The following is a 17,355-nucleotide window of genomic DNA, read 5'->3' as shown; positions in this document are numbered from 1 at the left end:
CATAATTTTGGAAGTCTCCCAAAGGACAGAGTGACCTGATTTTTGGGAAGAATATCTGGGGGAAGATCAGTTCAATATGCCCATCTTGCCTAGGAGGCAACTTAATCTTCTGCGTGAGGTATCTAGATGAAAAGTTGGGGTTGATTAGACACAGCTATTTCTAATAGACCTAACATAGCCTATCAGCATGGGAATGGGAAAAAAATATTGTGGGCCTAATTCTGTCCCAGGGAGAGCAATGAGTGGAAGATTTGCCATTTCCCTCAACGAAGGAAGTCTAAAACAGGAAGTTTGTTCTTGTCCAACAGCTCTAATTCCTTAAAGATTAAGTACATACACAACCTATTCCAGCAGTGTGAAAATAAAGCAAAACACGCAAGGACTTCAATCTGTTTTGACCAGTTGCAGTGGAAATATTGCATTACCCTATTGCCAGCCTCATATATGTACAACTCCAGCAGAGTTCATTAATCTATAGCTGACAGGATAGTTATTACTGTACAGCAAAAATGTTCTAGTGACTAAGGGCAGCATAAACAAGCCTTTTTTAAATGGCTGGAAGACTTTGCCATCACACCTAGCTTAAAAGTATTCTTTATTTTCAGATTACAAAAGTATCCCTGATTTTATACTACATACCAATTCCAGACCATGGCAACCAACAAATCTGTCTTAAAGCAGGTCAGCAACAGTTGACAGCATCAGTCAATAAAGCAGAACAATCATAGGGCAGTCATTCTCTCTATCCACTTGTCTTTTTAATGAGAGACAGCTTTCAAGGCCAATCCATAAGGTGAGAGCATAAATAATGTTCTTCTGAAAAATGGCAGCAGGGTTTCCAACCATTTTCTGGTGTGTGGTCAGACATTCTGAATTCCACATCACCACCATGGTATGACAAACAAAAGAAACTATACCTGTGCTATGCAGGTGCCAATATGCTGTGGACTGTGATCAGCCCAAATGGGAACAAGTTGAGGTGCAACATCAGGAGTTTGAGATGTGCTTTCTAACAACTATCACATTAGGCAAACATACCCTATCTACTAGACTGCAGATATTCCATAGGCAATCAGAGGGGTAGATCCAGCCCACAATGCAAATCTAGCCATCTTACAATTATTCCACCAAAGTTTTCACTTGTGGAAGGAAAGGGAAGGCCATCACTGTTGATTATCAGGTCTCTGTGACAGTAGCCTCAATGGCCATTCTGAGGCTGCAGGGAGCAGCAGTGGTCTCAACTGCCCATTAGCCTACTCAGAACTTTGTATCCAGCCAAGGCACTGGAAAGTTTTGTCCCTACTGTTCTACACAATCTCCATCAATGACTACACTGTGGAATTTGACTATAGTTCTAGGGACATATTTTCCTTGCTGACGCTTGCACTGTTTGAGCAGGTAGAAAGCTAAGGCCTAAGAAGGTAAATCTAGGACAGTTGTACAGTAACTACTGATTTCCCTCACAGCTTTGCCAGTCAGAGTTAATCTTAGGCCATCAAAGTCATCTCCTAAGCAGCATCACACAGTGGTTCTGTGTGTCCAGAGCACAGATAAGGCACAACCAACTCCACCACCATGACTCTGTGGCAACGCTCTGCCATAGAATGGGGACAGTGCAGCTGCTAAACTCTGCACTTCTCTCATCTGATAGAAACTGTAGTCACACTCAGCATGCTAATAATTCTTCAAGACCCTCAGTGTGATGGCCAGGCTTACACAGAGAAATTATCAGTAGACAACAGAGCAGAACTGGGGAAAATTGTTCATAGAAGAGTGGTCAAGAAGTTGTTTTGAGCTGTTTTCTGAGGTACCTGTTCATTTCCATTTGCAGTTTACAGAGGAAAAAAAACATTAACTGTTTTTCCTGAAACACTCACTAATAAAAGGCAGAGAGAGGTAAAGATCCCAAATCCGTACTTAAGAAAGATCATTCAAGTAGCACAACAAATGAAGCTCCCCAGAGAGGAAGCCCACCAAGGTGCTTCACCACTGGGCAGGCTGTGCTATTCAGTATATTACAAGTCCGCGTTCATAACTAGTGCACTCACCTTAGGAAGAGAGTATTTGGGCAATTTAATCTGTGCAAAAGGCTCCCGTCTGTATGACACATAGTAATTTGCTCTTCCACCAGCTGTCACCTGTGGAAACACCAAAGAGAGTGAGTGATGACTCTACCAAGACACCCTATGCTGACACCTCTAAGAGGGTTTGACAACCTTTCTTTCAGATATCTTTTCTATGACCTGCACAGCTGTCCCTAAAAGCATTTGTATGAAATGCCAGACTTGAGAGGGCTGGAGCATTATTTATTTAAGCCGTGCTATTGAACTTTCCATTTTGTCTCTCATGCTTCAAATCCAACATGAGTTTTAACATCTCAGGAAAAAGGGAAAAGTGGGTAAAAAGTTTAAGGCCTTGAACAGAAGAAAGAAGATGATTTCATTTCATTACAGGGTTCCAGCACAACTAACTTGGGCGAATCATTTAAAGTCTCCGTGCTTCTGTTCCTCTCCTGTAAGAAGGAGATAATACATCTTTTCTCTGCTGCTTCTCGGCATTGTCTGTTTGCACTATAAGTCCCTTGGGGCCAGGGTTGTCTTCCAACTACCTTTTACAGTGACTAACAGCAGAGATCCACGCTAGCACCATTTAATGCAAAAAGTAAATGCGATGAATACACTCTTGGAAAGCTGGAGCTAAGCGCTTAGATGCTCTTTGTTGCTAAAAACCTGGTTTCTCTGAAATCATACTTTGCCTGAACAAGGATGTGGGGGAACTGACAGACATCCAAATCTGAGGTTTTATGGACTGAGCAAGCTGTAAAGGCTACACATAAATGCCATGCATCAAAGAGATCTAGGCCTGATAATTTGTAAAATATGGGATTTTAAACCTGTCACTCATCACTTACTCTTGCTGTGGGTGTTATTTCTTGTACCATTTCAGGCCTGGCTACAAACCAGGCTTACACTAGTAAGTTTCCTATTTTCTGCTGTTTTGGCAGGCTTGCAGATTTTAAGAAAAACAATACACAAAGCACTTCTCTATTATATGGAATGCCATTTGTTGGCTTCTTAAGTTTCCAATAAAGCTAAAAGAAAGGTCCTAGATTCTCTCCCAGATATACTTCCTTTTATCTGACAGTGCTATTTCAGAATGAGCTTACATGGAATATTGCTGTAACATCAATTATATTCTCAGCAATGATATCACCTCTAGATAGTGGCTTTCTTCCCTAGAGAAGCTGTCATTCGAAGGACACGATATTACTGGTCATGAAATTTGATATCTAATCAACTCAAGATAAGGCTTTTCTATTGACAGTTTGAAGAACTGGAAAGGAAGCTTCAGAAATAGGACAGACTTCTTTCTAGACTAAGAAACACTGCTTGTTTCCTATTTTCACCTGCAATGTTAGCACAGCTGTACCCAGTATTCTCAAAAGAAAAAAAAATACAACCACCATGTAGCACACACCACATAAGGAGGCAGAAGAGCAACCCATACCACAGGAAACAAATTCTATGCAGAAAACATATAGCTAAAGAGATATGAAAATCTAAAGTGATTTGCCTACAGTTTCAAAACCACACAGTGGCAGAGACAGGGAGAGAACAGGGTACACTTGATGCCCACTTCACATACAGTCCACTGTGGGCTGGCACAAGAGCATTTCCGGGTCCTGCTCTCCAGTTGTAAGGATGATGAAAGGTTTGTCAGTGTTATTTCTGAAGGACATCTTTCTCATCTAATACTACCACATCAAATTCAAGTTTTTACAGGAGAGAACAGACTATGCAGCTGATTCCTGCTCAGCCCAACTCAAAGGCAAAAATTCATGTTTGCAACTAATTTTATCTCTCAGCTGTATAAGCATTGCCCAAAGGATCCCACTCTTCTAGGAAACATTACCTAAATAACACAGGAAATATAAAAATATCCCCTCTTGATGATAATTCTGACCTCCAGTGGAAGATCCAGATTCTCAAATGTGATAACTACACAACATGAACTCATCTTACACCACTCACAATTTCAGCAACAGATCACTATTTGTAGCAGAGTCCAGACAGGACTGAATGTGTCCAGCGACTACTTGGTAAGGTCCCGGGGCTCAAAAGGCACCTCTTCTGATGGTTCATCAACTCATCTTTAAGATGCAGACATGAATATTTACACACTTTGTAAATGTTATGATGACTAATTAACATTGGCAACAGCCCAACAATCTTCAAGTTAGTTGAGTGAACACAGAGTGGCAGAAATATCAATGGGTGAACAAATTCCCTATTCTGTGCCAAGACAGGATCTTACTCCAAGTCTGCCACACTCAAAAGACTTGACAGAGGGTTTTTTGCTTTATGCCACTGCAAACTTGTACCTGGAGGACTTTTTGTCTGGTTAGTTAGTTGTCTCTTTTTTTTCCAAGGCAGAAAGGTAGAATTCAAACACTGTTCAAGTTCACTATGCATTAGCTAAACTCCCTTTCTATCCTCTACCTGGACTAGGTCATCTTAACAAAGGGTTAGAAACAGAAATCTCTGTGGTCTGTGGTCTTTCCAAGCCAGTTAATATAAAGCCACCCACAATTCTGCTGGCAGGAGTCATGTGAACCTTTTCCCAGCCAGGACCTCATCTCTGCATGATTTACATACACGGTTCTAACAGTTCCAAAAAATGATCAAGGCTTCAATAAAGTTTTGGCAAGCACTGTGGTAAAGAAAAAATTTTGGAAGGCCCAACTTAATTTATTTTGATGAACTTTTTCTTTTCCTATGAGCAAACTCTCCAACACTGTAAATCCCGGAGATTATGATAGTGTTTTGCCCTCTAATGCCTCCTTTTAGTTCATATTTGATGAATGTCACCCAATTATTTGCTGTGAGCTCATCTGTCATGCTTGGTACAGAATTAGCTGGGTTTGTCTTTTTCCTCCTCCTTTGCTAATGACTGGTTCGTTAATCTGTTTTTCTGGATTTCTATTTTATGTGTTTAATTGGGCTTCCGGCCAGTGGAAATGATTCCTTTGGACAAATGTGTTTGTCATTAAACACATTTGTCTTTCCTAACCTGTGGTCTTTCTTCCTCCCTCCTCTCATGATCTATTACTTTAATACTTCCACATTTTGTTTCAAGACAAGTCTGGTCTCACATCACTGAGTGGTGAGAACAGTGAGAAGAGCAGTGAGGAGTTTCTCTTAGAAAACCCTGAAAGCTGCAGTATGCTGGTTCATCCCCCTCCTAATCTGCAATGGGTCAGAGCACATCACACAGAGAAGACAAAAAAGATGTTCAGGAGACTGCAGAGAATTATAGAAAATCTGTCATGGAGTCTATTCATCTCTCTATTTTCTGTGACATGTCTAGAAAAACACTAGGTAGCCCATTTCTCATGTTAACGATTGAATATGAGTATTTAAGGGCAGGTTTTGTTTTGGTTTGTTTTCTTAGGTAGATGTTCACCACAACCAGAAAAACACGTGTCATCTAAAAGAGTTTGGAAAGCAAGCAGAATGAATGATGAGGTCCTAGAATGTAAAGACACCCTAGGTGACACCAGACACTGTAGACCCTAGCGTATCAGGCTTCATTCTCATCTTGCTGGCTAGCTCATACTGGGATCCCTAATTTGCACTGTAAGGCAGGTGTTGATGTAACAAGCATGGAACTACAAAACCTCTGAAATGACACTGGGCTAAGCAAGACCCCACCCACCTCCTGCTGCTCCAAGAACTTGCAGAAAGCCTAAAGGAACATGCATGGATGCTGACCATATATTAAAGGCTCAGCCTTGGTGGAGAAACAGTGACACTGTGAAGACAGTGGACACTTCCTTACTTAACAGCTGAAAGAGCATAGAGAGCTCTTATCAATATATTTTATCAGCCTGGGTGATTTACAAGGATATCAAGGATAAGAATAACTTGGCCTGCATAGTTATCAAATCAGGTCATCTACTTATTACACTGATGATACTTTTTTAAAGCAAAAGAGAATTGTTAATAGCACAGAGCAACCCACAATGACCAGATGTGTTTAGACATTTCTGATTCCTGTAGTTTACCTCCCACTTCAAGCTCAGTAAATGGCAACTCAGTTCATCACAGAACCAAATTTGAACATTTCTTATTAATAGTAAGTAGTTACAGTACATTACTGATGTAATTGTTCAATAAACCTCTCACTTTTTTTTTTTTTTGAGGTGACTTTCTCTGCTTGTAGAGTTCTCTCCCTACCCACTAACATCAAATGAGTCGGTAGAAGTCAAAAGTTGAGAAACACGGTATTGGTATTGGTATTGTAATGGCATTGTGTATCTGTGTTCTCCACCTCCACAGAGTGCCTTGGCATCACTCTTCACTGCTTTAGCTTTAGGTACCCTTTCTCCTTCCCATGGGCATAAATTCTCCTAAATTCAATGGTGGATTATAGCACAGAGGAGTGAAGAAAACCTAAGCCAAAGTGAGCACGACTCATACCTTTGGTGAGGAATTTTGATGTTTGCCAGAGGTAGCTACTGTCTAGGCCTTGCACAGGTTTGCCAGCATGAGGACTGAAAAGTTGTTCCTCCTCCCTCAAGCCTAACACCAATGCCAGTCACAAGAGATTCAGAAGATGAAGAATAACACATCTGTACGAGTCCAGTGTACTGTCCTCCCTTCTGGATTATCACCATGGCCAGGACAAACAAGTTCCAGATATTTCTGTGTACTGAGGTTCTCCACTGCCCCAGCATAAATCACATCATGATAGGTACCATCTAGTCTGAATTATCTCCCTGTGCTTTACATTAATATCATACCTTCTGCACAGTCATTAAAGCAATACGCAATTACCTGAGTGTGCTGCAGAGATATACAGATTAGTTTTGCTCTGCACAAAGCACCCTCAAGCTGCCTGGTAAATTCAGTAGGCTTTGAAAATATGGCACTTTTCAGAGCATCAGACCCATCAGTGAAAATCTGCTAAGACGAAAGAGCATTTATTATACTGGCCCAGTCCCTGTTCACTTCCCTCTCCACTCAGACCTATGATGGCAGAGCTACAGGACAGAGTTATCTTGAGTGAAAATACTGGATTTGTTTTAAAAGCAACTGCAGCAAATGTGCATGGCTACACCAAAACATGAGCCATGTTAGAGCTGCAAATGCACATTACCCACACAGAAACCAACTTAGGAGAGGAGCATAATCGTACACATTAAATCTCCTTTTGAAGGATTTCGGAGGAAACATAGGAGCCTGCCAAGGTAATCCTTTACATCTTCAGCTGCAGACACTGCTGATAAATCAGAAAACATGAGGGGAGGGAAAAGACTGATAAAAGAAAGTACAGCACAAAAAGGCCTAGAAATGAGATAATAAATAAATAAATAAATGAAAACATTAATCGTTTTATATCAACAGATATTTAGGTTCAAGTTCTAAATCTGATACTGGGCACAGGAAAGATGAAACAGTTTTGGAAATGGATGAAAAGCACCCAGCAGTGAACAGGAAAGTAGCTAACTACTTACTGCCTGTCTTGCTTTATGGAGAGCTTTTAACTAGCACCTGCGATGCACTTTCATCTGTATGGATTAATTTCCCCCACTGGAGTCCTGTCCAGCATTTTAAATAGGGGCAAGAGAAGATCAGCCGTAGCAGGCATTATTCACCAGTAAAACAGGTGTAATCGTGTTCATCATTTAAACGTCTTCATCCTATTAGTATCATAATAAGCTTTTAATGATTTCTTCAATAAAAGACTCAAAGACCAAACCCTACAAGTTGGAGAGCGCGCCATTGTCCCGCCAAGCCGGTTTTGCTGCCATCGATCGCAAAGATAAAAATCAATCGTAGCTAAGCAGGGTGAAGTTAAAAATAAATTGCATGGATTGATTTCTGTTAAGACCTTTGGCTCCTAGTTAAAAAATGGAGGAAAGAAATTTATATTTGAACATGGTGTATTTAGCTTCTATGAAAATAAAGAGAAGGCTCTAGACCGGGAAATCAAAGTTTAATTTCTTCCCTCCTGTCTTGCTTCACTGCTGAGAAGTTTCACAATGGGAAAAAAAAAAAAAAGAAAATCTTTTTCCTTTCTTTATTCCTGTTGAAATTTACTACTTATTTAAGTCATTAAATTGACAGCTTGAGAACTGAGGTTTGTAATCTGTATGAATTGGCATAATGGTTGAAGTCTACTCACCTGATAAGCGACTTCGATTCAGCAAATATGCTAACTTAGCCTAGCCTTACATACCCAATAAACTTGTAACATTACACTCATGTCCTACTAAACAAAAGCACTTAAAGTTTTCCTAAACAACCACAGTCACAACCAGTAATAAGTGTATGTGACTTCTCTGAGCTAAACTTGGACGTATTTAGCTTACAGAATTAGGACCATTTCCACCCCCCCCATAAAACCTTAAAGAGACATGTCCCCCCCACCCCAGTTGTAAGGCTATAAATAATAAAGACTATTTTTCTTTTTACTGAGCCTGAAAAAATATTTCTCATAAATATATCCACTTTGATAAAAATGGACTTTGATTCAGATAAAAAAATAAGCAAGCATTTTTCTGTAAAAAGCATTTTCCATCCAACTAACATTTTTGGGCACACTCTGATGAGACTGCAGGCATCCAAAAAAGGCAATATTATACATAGGTGTTATAAGAAGCTATCAGTGATTGTGGGTGAGTACTGACATCTGCGTATGTTTTAAGGAGACTTTGTGATGCAAAAGAAGACTGAATTGGTTCAGCAGCTTTTGGCAGAAGTGTTTGCTCCTCTGAGCCAGAGGAATTATTCAGATGTGTATTATAAGAGTCCCAGTTAGCTGCACCACGCAACAACATCTGGAGAAATTCTGGGTTCGCTCATTCTCACTCATGCTAGTGAGCAGGCTGAGATGCTGCCCTGCTGTGCAACTCTCAGAAACAAGCAAAAGTCTTCAGAGGGTGAAAAACAACCAGACATGTGATCAGTATCAAAGAAGAGCATTTTGACATACCTTTAACTTTCCACAAGGAATTCCTGACATATGTAAGAACTGCAGCTGCTCCCACACTGCTGCATATGCAAGCTGCAAGTAACCACCATACCCAGCTCCTAAATGGCAATGCCAGACTTCATCTCATTCATAAGGACTATAAACCACAGCCAAGAGCCCCTCTCTTCCCAGCTCCCCTCATCTTTCTCCCTTCTTTACATCCAGCTTAAAAAAAAGGACAAAAAAGAGCTCTCAAGAGGAGAAATGGCAGGAGGTGCCAGGTAGGAGGCAAAACCCTCTTATGAATTTTTGCCTGCATTTAAACACCTTGATAAACTGTGCCACGGGAGTGGAAAAGGGCACCCAAGTTCCCACTCTTTAAAGGCCTTAGAGAGCGATAATGTACTGCCTCTCAGCATGCCTCTCTAGTTAATGGTGCAAAGAACTTCCCATTTACAGTGGAAATGAAGCAAGGTTTGAAACAAACAGCCAGTCCTTTTAAGTTGGAACCTGCAGGTTGTCCTTTTGAGGTGAGACCCCCACCCAAAGGCAGATCTGAGAGTGTTCACCTCCAACGGCGTTTGTCTGATCCACTATAGAAAGCAGGCATCACCCCCAAATTCAAACCAGGTATCAGCTTCTAAATCTCAGAGGAATCTTCCATGCCCAGTAACTTTGTCACTGCCATGGAAAGTGCTGAAAGCCTGAGCTAATACTTCAGATGGACTTCAGCTGTACTCTGTTGGGATAGCAGAATCCACACCATCCCAGAGAAAAATAAAGACATAAAACCCAATCAAGGTAAGTATTGATCTCCCATCCACACATCTCTGCACTTACAGCCAGCTCAAATCAGAAAGGTTGAAGCTACCCCGAGGGTCTCCAAATGCTGACAGAGACAGAAGCTTAAGGGGGGAATGGGAACAGTGCTAGCTGGATGCTGAACTAGACTGGTATGACCTGTAGGAGGAAAGACACACACTGAAGGAAAACACAAGATTAATAGGGGGAGGAAACATATTTTATGAAACCTAGATCTATCTCGGGGGAACAAAAAGGACAACTTTCAGAGACCAAATACTTCCTCAAGTCCCTTAGGATCTCATGAGTACGTCATCCAAAACCTTATCTTTCCCTTTTCTAACTATCAATTCTGATCTCATAAAAATTACTACCTCTCCCTTTAAACTGTGTCTTTCTTACATGCCCAGGCCACCAGAGCTACAACAGCAGTACTTCCAGCAGAATTCATGCCACACATTCTGAAGTTTCACCATTCATACTGTCCTACCGATACCTGAGGTTCTGTGTGAAAATACAATCCTTACATGGGTCTGCACCAGTGCGTTGGGGATGTCATCAGTCCTCATTAGCAGACAGGCTTGTACAACACAGGATTCTGGCCACCCAGCAGAACCACTGATGGCTTGCACACAACCTTTGGGTAACTGGGAAGGTCTACTTTTATTTAGGGATAAATAGTTACCTATGGCAGCCATATGTTTGTCAACAAGAATGTTGACATATGGCTGCCATAGGTAACTATTTATCTTGTTGCTTTCTGCAGAAACCACTGCCCCAGAGCAAAGCTGATTTCCAGTGAAAGCATGGCCATATTTATACCCCCTTAGACCACCAAAAATAAGCAACACCATCCTGAGACTTTTTTGGCCCAGACTTTTCTCAATCCCTGCAATAAGTGATAAGATTTTCTCCTGCTTTCTTGTATTTTTAATGGAAAGTTTTGACATGCTGGCAAGAAAATGTACACAGATCACAAATGTGCACAAGAATAAGCATGGGCTCTACTACTGGGCAACTGATACTGACCTTAATGGCAAAACTGCTCATTAAATTAGCTCCTTTTTTTACAGTATATAAATTCAGATATATTCTAACATTTTCTCACAAAAAAAAAGACTTGCTCTTCAAGTTGTATGAATTTTAAGTATTAGCTGTGAAAGATGATGATGATGATCATGATACTGGTTCCTGCCTACATCAGAGCAATCCTGTGAACTGAATGAAAACTTATATATACAACAGAGGGCAGGTTTTTTGTTTAATGTATCAACGTATGCAGAATTATCCAATCTTAGTGATGTGCTAGGCATCCTTAAATAACTATTGATCAATCAAATAGAAAGTTAATCAATAAATTCAGAGTGATCACCTACTGGTTTATTCATAACAATTCTTCCTACTCTCTCTTTTTGTAGCTATTTCTTCTGTCCTTCTTCATTACCTGCTACATTTTTCATCATGTGCTATGTTATTTATCTCCTTTTCCTGGTAACCAGTCCCAGTCTTTTCAAACTCAACGTTTTTTTTCAAGCATAGGATCATTCTCATTTTCTTTCTTTACACTGCAGTTCTGTAAGACCCTTTCAGAAGTGCTGCACAACACCATTTCATATGATAAGGAATCCTTGATTCATGATGACACTAGAACATTTTCCATGTTCTTCTTTCCCCTATGCATTATGTACCACAGTATCATGTTAGATTTGAGTCCACAGTTGCACAGCTTAATGCTTCCAAAGAACCTTAGACTACAGGCCTGTTCATTAACTTGTTTATTAACTGATTTTCACTAGCAAAAAACTGTGTGCAGAGAATAAAAAATGTTTATATCAACAGCTGGGATTCATCTTCCCTAATTTTAGCTGTCAAAAAATGAGGGGTCTTCTCTAAACTATATTTAGGTTCCTTTCAATATTAATGAGAAAAGCATATTCACAGAGACATCTATCTCATCCTGCAATAGATACAATAGAAGATACATTTTTTTCCCTTAAAGGTTTCAACCTCTCCATTCACTTTAAAGGAACACACACTACCCATTTAGAGTAAAAAAACCACTACTGGTTTTATGACAAAAATTGAAAGAAACAAGTTCTCTCTCCTCCACGACAGTACTTCTGATTTGTTCCAGCACAGACAGATCAGAACTCAGGCACCCATCCTTTTCTGCAGCTATTAAACCTCACCAGGTTCTTAACATTTAATTTGATATTTATTTATTCATCTCTGTCTAATATTTGAAATTCAAAAGAGCTGGCTCCTGTATTTCTGTCCAAGATTATCCAGACAGAATGATATGCATGAGACATCGCACACAGAGAATCTGACACATCCCATAATAGGCAGCTGCATCACATGGCTTATGAGACTAATACATCCAGGACATATCAGCACTCCTACATATGTACCGAGCAAACACTCTGCATAACCCATCAACCATATGCTGGACACAGTGGATTTAACACACCTTCAGCTCCGAGGTGTGTGCTGTGAATCTGAAGTGTCTGCGTGTTACTTGAGTGCTGCATGGACTCGATCCATGCCCAGTTTCTGCAGCCACTTACCACAGGCTGCTGGACAGTCAGAAATCCTGCCAGTGCGATGCGAAAGAGAGGGAAAGTGATAGACAACCTGTGAAAGGGAGAGTCTCCTGCTGAAAGCAGCAGAGATGTTCAGGGCATATATTTAACATTCTTCAAAAGTGTGGGTATATGATTTTCACTTCGAACACCCATTAAGCTATAATAAAACATTGCTAAGGATAGTCAGGCGCTTGCAGCAATACATATGCATACATGCACGCATTTGTATACACACACACATACTTTTTTTAAACTTGAAGCAATTAGAAGCTATTAACTTGAGCCACTCGCTGCTAATTTAAGGCAGAGCAATGCGCGCACCAGGCAGATTTCCTCATTGCAAGCCCAAGTTGCTAAACAGAGTAGCCTTGTTTTAACCCAGGTGGGAGCTGCAGAACAAGAAACGTATGGAAAGGCCTCATGCTAGCCTTAAAGAATCGGATGCTCCACAATACTCTCAGCCACGGGCATAAACCACCAGACTAAAAGAGCCCCTCTAAAATACTCCTTGGAGAGTAGAGCATTTACCAGTTGGAAAGCCATCGCCTCTAATCAAACCTTGACTTGCTAAGTTGCAAAAGCCACATTCTCGCTCTTTTCTAGCAGCCTGTCTCCCCATGATGGCAAAGGAAGCAGTAGCAGGCTGAGTTTCATGTAGGAATGAGGGGATCTGTGATTCCCACAGCAACTGGTCATCTCCAAAGCAGCAGACTCCCCTAATCCAGGAGAAAAACTCTACCAATGTTACTCAAATGCAAGTAGTTTTCATATTGGACTCCTTCCAGGTTATACGGATTCAGTCGTCCATCCAATGCCAGCACCGAATTATCAGGTTTCCCACTTAAGCAACCCATTTCTAATAAAAGTTCACAACAAACAGAGGTGAACTTTCTTATATTTTGGACACATTTAAGAAAAAAGTTCCTCCAAGGAAGTAAAATAGGAGCTTAACATAACCCAGTCTTGCTCAAAAAGTGAAGCATATGTCTTTTCTGTACCACCTGGATCCAAGCTCCATCTCATCTCATTTCCCCTCTTCAGCATTGGTGACAAGCAGTTAACATCATGATGTCTGTCTGCATCACTCAGTCTCCTGAGCTTTCTACAACCTGGAATCATTGCCTGGCTCCCATTTGTCACCCAAATGGCACATCTTCTGGAAGTGTTCTTCCATACCATACTATTCATTCTCACACTTCCACAGGTATGAAATTCAAAGAGATGGCCTTGTTCCATACAGACCATTTATTCTCAGAAAACCTCAAACCCAAGTTTCCTTTGTTTTCCCATTTGATTTCTATCCCTTTCTGCTCATCTCAACTAGCTGACAAATTTACAGCCATCTTCCACTTTGAAGTTGCCCTGTAACATCTTTTTCCAACCTCTCTGCTATTTTACCTCCTACTGGAAATCTTTGTTCGCTCCATTAGCATTACTTGACTGTCAAATCAGCATAAAGCTATTTGTTAAAATGACTGCTCACACCTTTCCTTTGTTCTTCTTTGTTTTCTCCAATTCATCACCAGTTCCTTTGTATCTTCCAAGTAGCCACAACAATAGCAAGTTAGAGCTTCTGTGAAACCCATGGACCCTTGAGATTAATGATGAATGAATTTTCAAAATATACCATATTCACCATGAGACAAGCGATGAGCAGAGAGATCACCTATTTCATCCCAGACTGCATACCAGGGATAGACTCTCAGCAATTAAGGCTTGCAGTCCCATTCACTTGTCCTATCTTGCACAGAAGGAATACTTTGTGCAGGCATATTTCATGTCACATTTGTATCGAGCCAGTGTACCTGGATGAAGATGTATTCATCCTGAACAACAAGGGAGCTGATGTCAATGGAGCGCGAGAATGGCCCACTCCTTTTGGTCTCTGAGCACTCCTGGATCCGACAGGTCAAGTAGTGGGTGTCTGTAATGGGAGAATAAGTACATGTGAGAAATGCAAAGGCAGGAGCCTGCCGTCTGCAAATGGCATCAGCAGCTCAGAAGAAGGTCTCTGAAGGAAAGTCCCTTAACATCATCTCAAACTAGCCAGACGTTATCGTATGATCTGCCTCCAGCCTTTAGAACTGTTACTGCTCTCTGGAGTCAGAAATTCATCACACTGCCACACCCACCATTCCCTTCCCTGTTGTGCAGATATCCCTCAGGCAATTGGAGTTCAAACCATCAATGGAGGGTACAAATCATAAATGCATCAGAAAACTGATGGTGAGACCACATAGGGCAGAAGAAGATTTCAAAAGCCACCTGGGTAGAACTGATCGATTCCACTGCCCTGATAGGAATTATATATCCCCATCTTCCCCCCGAAACACCCTAACCTGGATGACTGATTTTAACTGTGGCAGTAACACGCACACACACACACAAACACAAACAAACCCCAAATCAGCACTATTAGCATCAATTTTTTTCACTGTGCAGATGACAAGCATCTCCTAAACTTAAGTCTTTACAGCCAACACAGGCCATGAACATGAAACAGCGTATCTAGCTGAAGAGTCTCAACAGTACTTATATGCTCTGCAAAAGCCATCAAATCCTTCCGCTTACAGAGAAGATGGGAAGACCGGCACACTAATGGGATGCCTTGTCAGTCCTCAGCTTTGCTTCAGAGAAGGAACAGGACTGGAAGAAGGACATGACAACGACATAAGGCAAAGGTAGACATACAGAAGGCTGCTCCGAGTGGCAAGAAAAGACGTGCCCAGCTCCAGCAGGTTGTTAGAGGTTATGAAGACTGAGCCCTGTTTCACTCAGGCTAAGAGAGGATCTCATGAAACAGAACAATCGAGACACTGTGTCTCTGTTTGTATGTAATCTAAATATGCCATCTCTGCCTTTCAACTGCTCTTCTAAAAACTGCAAATGAGGAGGAAAAATGAAAGTACAACTAAGATGACGGCTGTACTGATAAAAGGGTCATATCTTTTACACTGTGGCACTTCTACAGGCTTCTCAGATTCATGCACTTGTGCGCTTTTTTTACAAAGGGTGAGGACAGACCGTCAAGGAGGGCACCAGTGCATTTATAAAGGCTGGGGTAAACCTGGTGCAGTGATTTTAGTTCTTGTGGTTTAAACTTTGACAAGTTTGGTATCTTGTCAAACTGAGCCCAAAAGGATAAAAGTGAAATTTAGGAGGACAGTAACTAGCCTAGTAAAGCTGCTTATAGGATTCTCCATCCCATAAAACCTGCTATTGTCCTTAATCTGGGTCTTTCCAGTGACAGTAAAATATGGTTCAGTGGAAAGCACTGGTGAGCCTGACTGAAATCATCTGGCACTCATCTAACTGCCTGCCCAGATTCAAAGACAAGATTCACAAAGTGCCAGTTTCCCCTTCCATAGCTCTGCCCCAGGAACAGACTCAAGAATGCAAAAAGAATGCAAGTCAGAGGCATGGATAATTTTTAAGAAGATATTGTCTAAAGAAAGTCACAAACTACAACCAGGCTTTAATCTAATAGATGTTCCTGCCTGGAGTTCCATGTTTAAAGGCTGCAGAGTTGATTCTGGGGTGAGGCACTGGGTTAGTAAGGGTTAATGAAGCACCAGGTTAATAAGAGCTACATGGCTGAATCAGAGCAGTTGCATAGGTCTGGGGCAGCAAGGAAAATGTAGTCCCACTGATGGTGCTAAAGCAGTAGAAAATATTGCTGGTGCCAGTTCAGAGTATCTGGATGTAAATAAAGTGTATGGTAAAAAAAATCTGACTTCAGACAATGCCAGATAACTGGACTATGAGAGTTTCTCCGGGCATGAAAAAACAGCAGCAGTAGAGGGATTGGACTCTCATCTGGGATAAATTAAAGTTCTTCATCAACTGAAACATACACACTTGGTCCAGAGCTGCTATTTACCACCTAAATATGGAGTCTAGACATCCCATGAGTGGATAAAAGCAACCTCTCAGAAAATAAGGGGGTCTTATATACTGCCATTCTACACAGAGAGCTTAGCAGCCTTGACTTGTTCTTTGAGGTAGCACTAAAATTAGGCAGAACAAGGAGGAGAGGTCAGGAGCCGTATTTTTAGAAGCTCATTCCCTCCGGTATGTTCTCCCACACAGCCGCCTGGATATTCTTATCCCTCCAAAAAGGGGATAATTTGCTGCTGCTGAGTGACAGAATGGGAAGAGGAATAAAAACCTGTCACAAATAAATGCAAATAAATCACAAGTGTTGACATGACAACTAGCTTCCTGCCTATTGGGAAATGTGTCATTTTGAGTGTGTTACACCAGCAATCAAATATACTCAAAGAATGGCACCCTATTAATATTCACAGGAAGTTGGTGGTGGAGAAGGGGGGTAGCTCACTACCCATTTTCCATTTAGTCCCTTGCTTATTTATTTTCATATATTTTACAACAAAAAGCCTATAAAAAAAACCCAGATGCAAAAAAAATTGTCTTCAAACCTATCTGCCTTTGGACACCAAACATGTTCACATCTTGCTTTTCTTCCTGCTGCCCCACAGAAAATGAAAAAATGAAAATATGCTAAAAAAAATAAAGCAAAAAAAATATGACAGCACTCAGTTCACATTTGTCTGTGACTAGAAGCAAGAAACAACCCAAAGTCCCTGCTGAAGCTTTTAAAAGGTATGCTCTCTTGATGAGCTATGGTCCCACTTGCAAAGCAATTCTTCCCCATTTAAAAAGTAGAGGGCTCCTCAACAAAAAACACCAATTAAGAGAGAAGGGGCATCCTAACTTCTGTACTGCTATCTACCTCTTCTCTGAAGGGAGTTAATCTTTCAGCTCTGTTTTGCATAAGCACAAAGAAAAAGGATGGTGGCCCAGAGGGGCAGGTGGAATGAGCCCAAGCCCTTACTACCTTGCTTACCTTTCACTGGGAGACGGATGCCTTAAGGGATGTTGGCTTCTATCTAGGGATTATTTCCAATCAAGAGCTCTGTGGAGAAGGACCTGGGGGTCCTGGTGGATGACAGGTTGGCCATGAGCCAGCAGT

At 41.1% G+C, this 17,355-nt stretch overlaps 1 protein-coding gene across 1 annotated transcript in view; it reads right to left on the bottom strand.

Moving 5' to 3' along the window:
- SORCS3 (sortilin related VPS10 domain containing receptor 3) overlaps positions 1-17,355 on the bottom strand; it is a gene marked incomplete at both ends in the record, with an annotated part of 300,986 nt that overhangs the window by 68,223 nt on the left and 215,408 nt on the right. Inside the window, 2 exons of the mRNA XM_084265556.1 lie at positions 2,049-2,138; positions 14,168-14,286. Of these exons, the coding sequence (XP_084121682.1) occupies positions 2,049-2,138; positions 14,168-14,286 (209 nt within the window). The remainder of the gene's footprint in view (positions 1-2,048; positions 2,139-14,167; positions 14,287-17,355) is intronic.

This window comes from Gallinula chloropus, assembly GCF_964237585.1.
Source record: "Gallinula chloropus genome assembly, chromosome: 5".
Lineage (NCBI taxonomy): Eukaryota > Metazoa > Chordata > Aves > Gruiformes > Rallidae > Gallinula > Gallinula chloropus.
The sequence above is the reverse complement of the archived record's forward strand: the minus strand, read 5'-3'. Positions and strand labels throughout refer to the sequence as shown.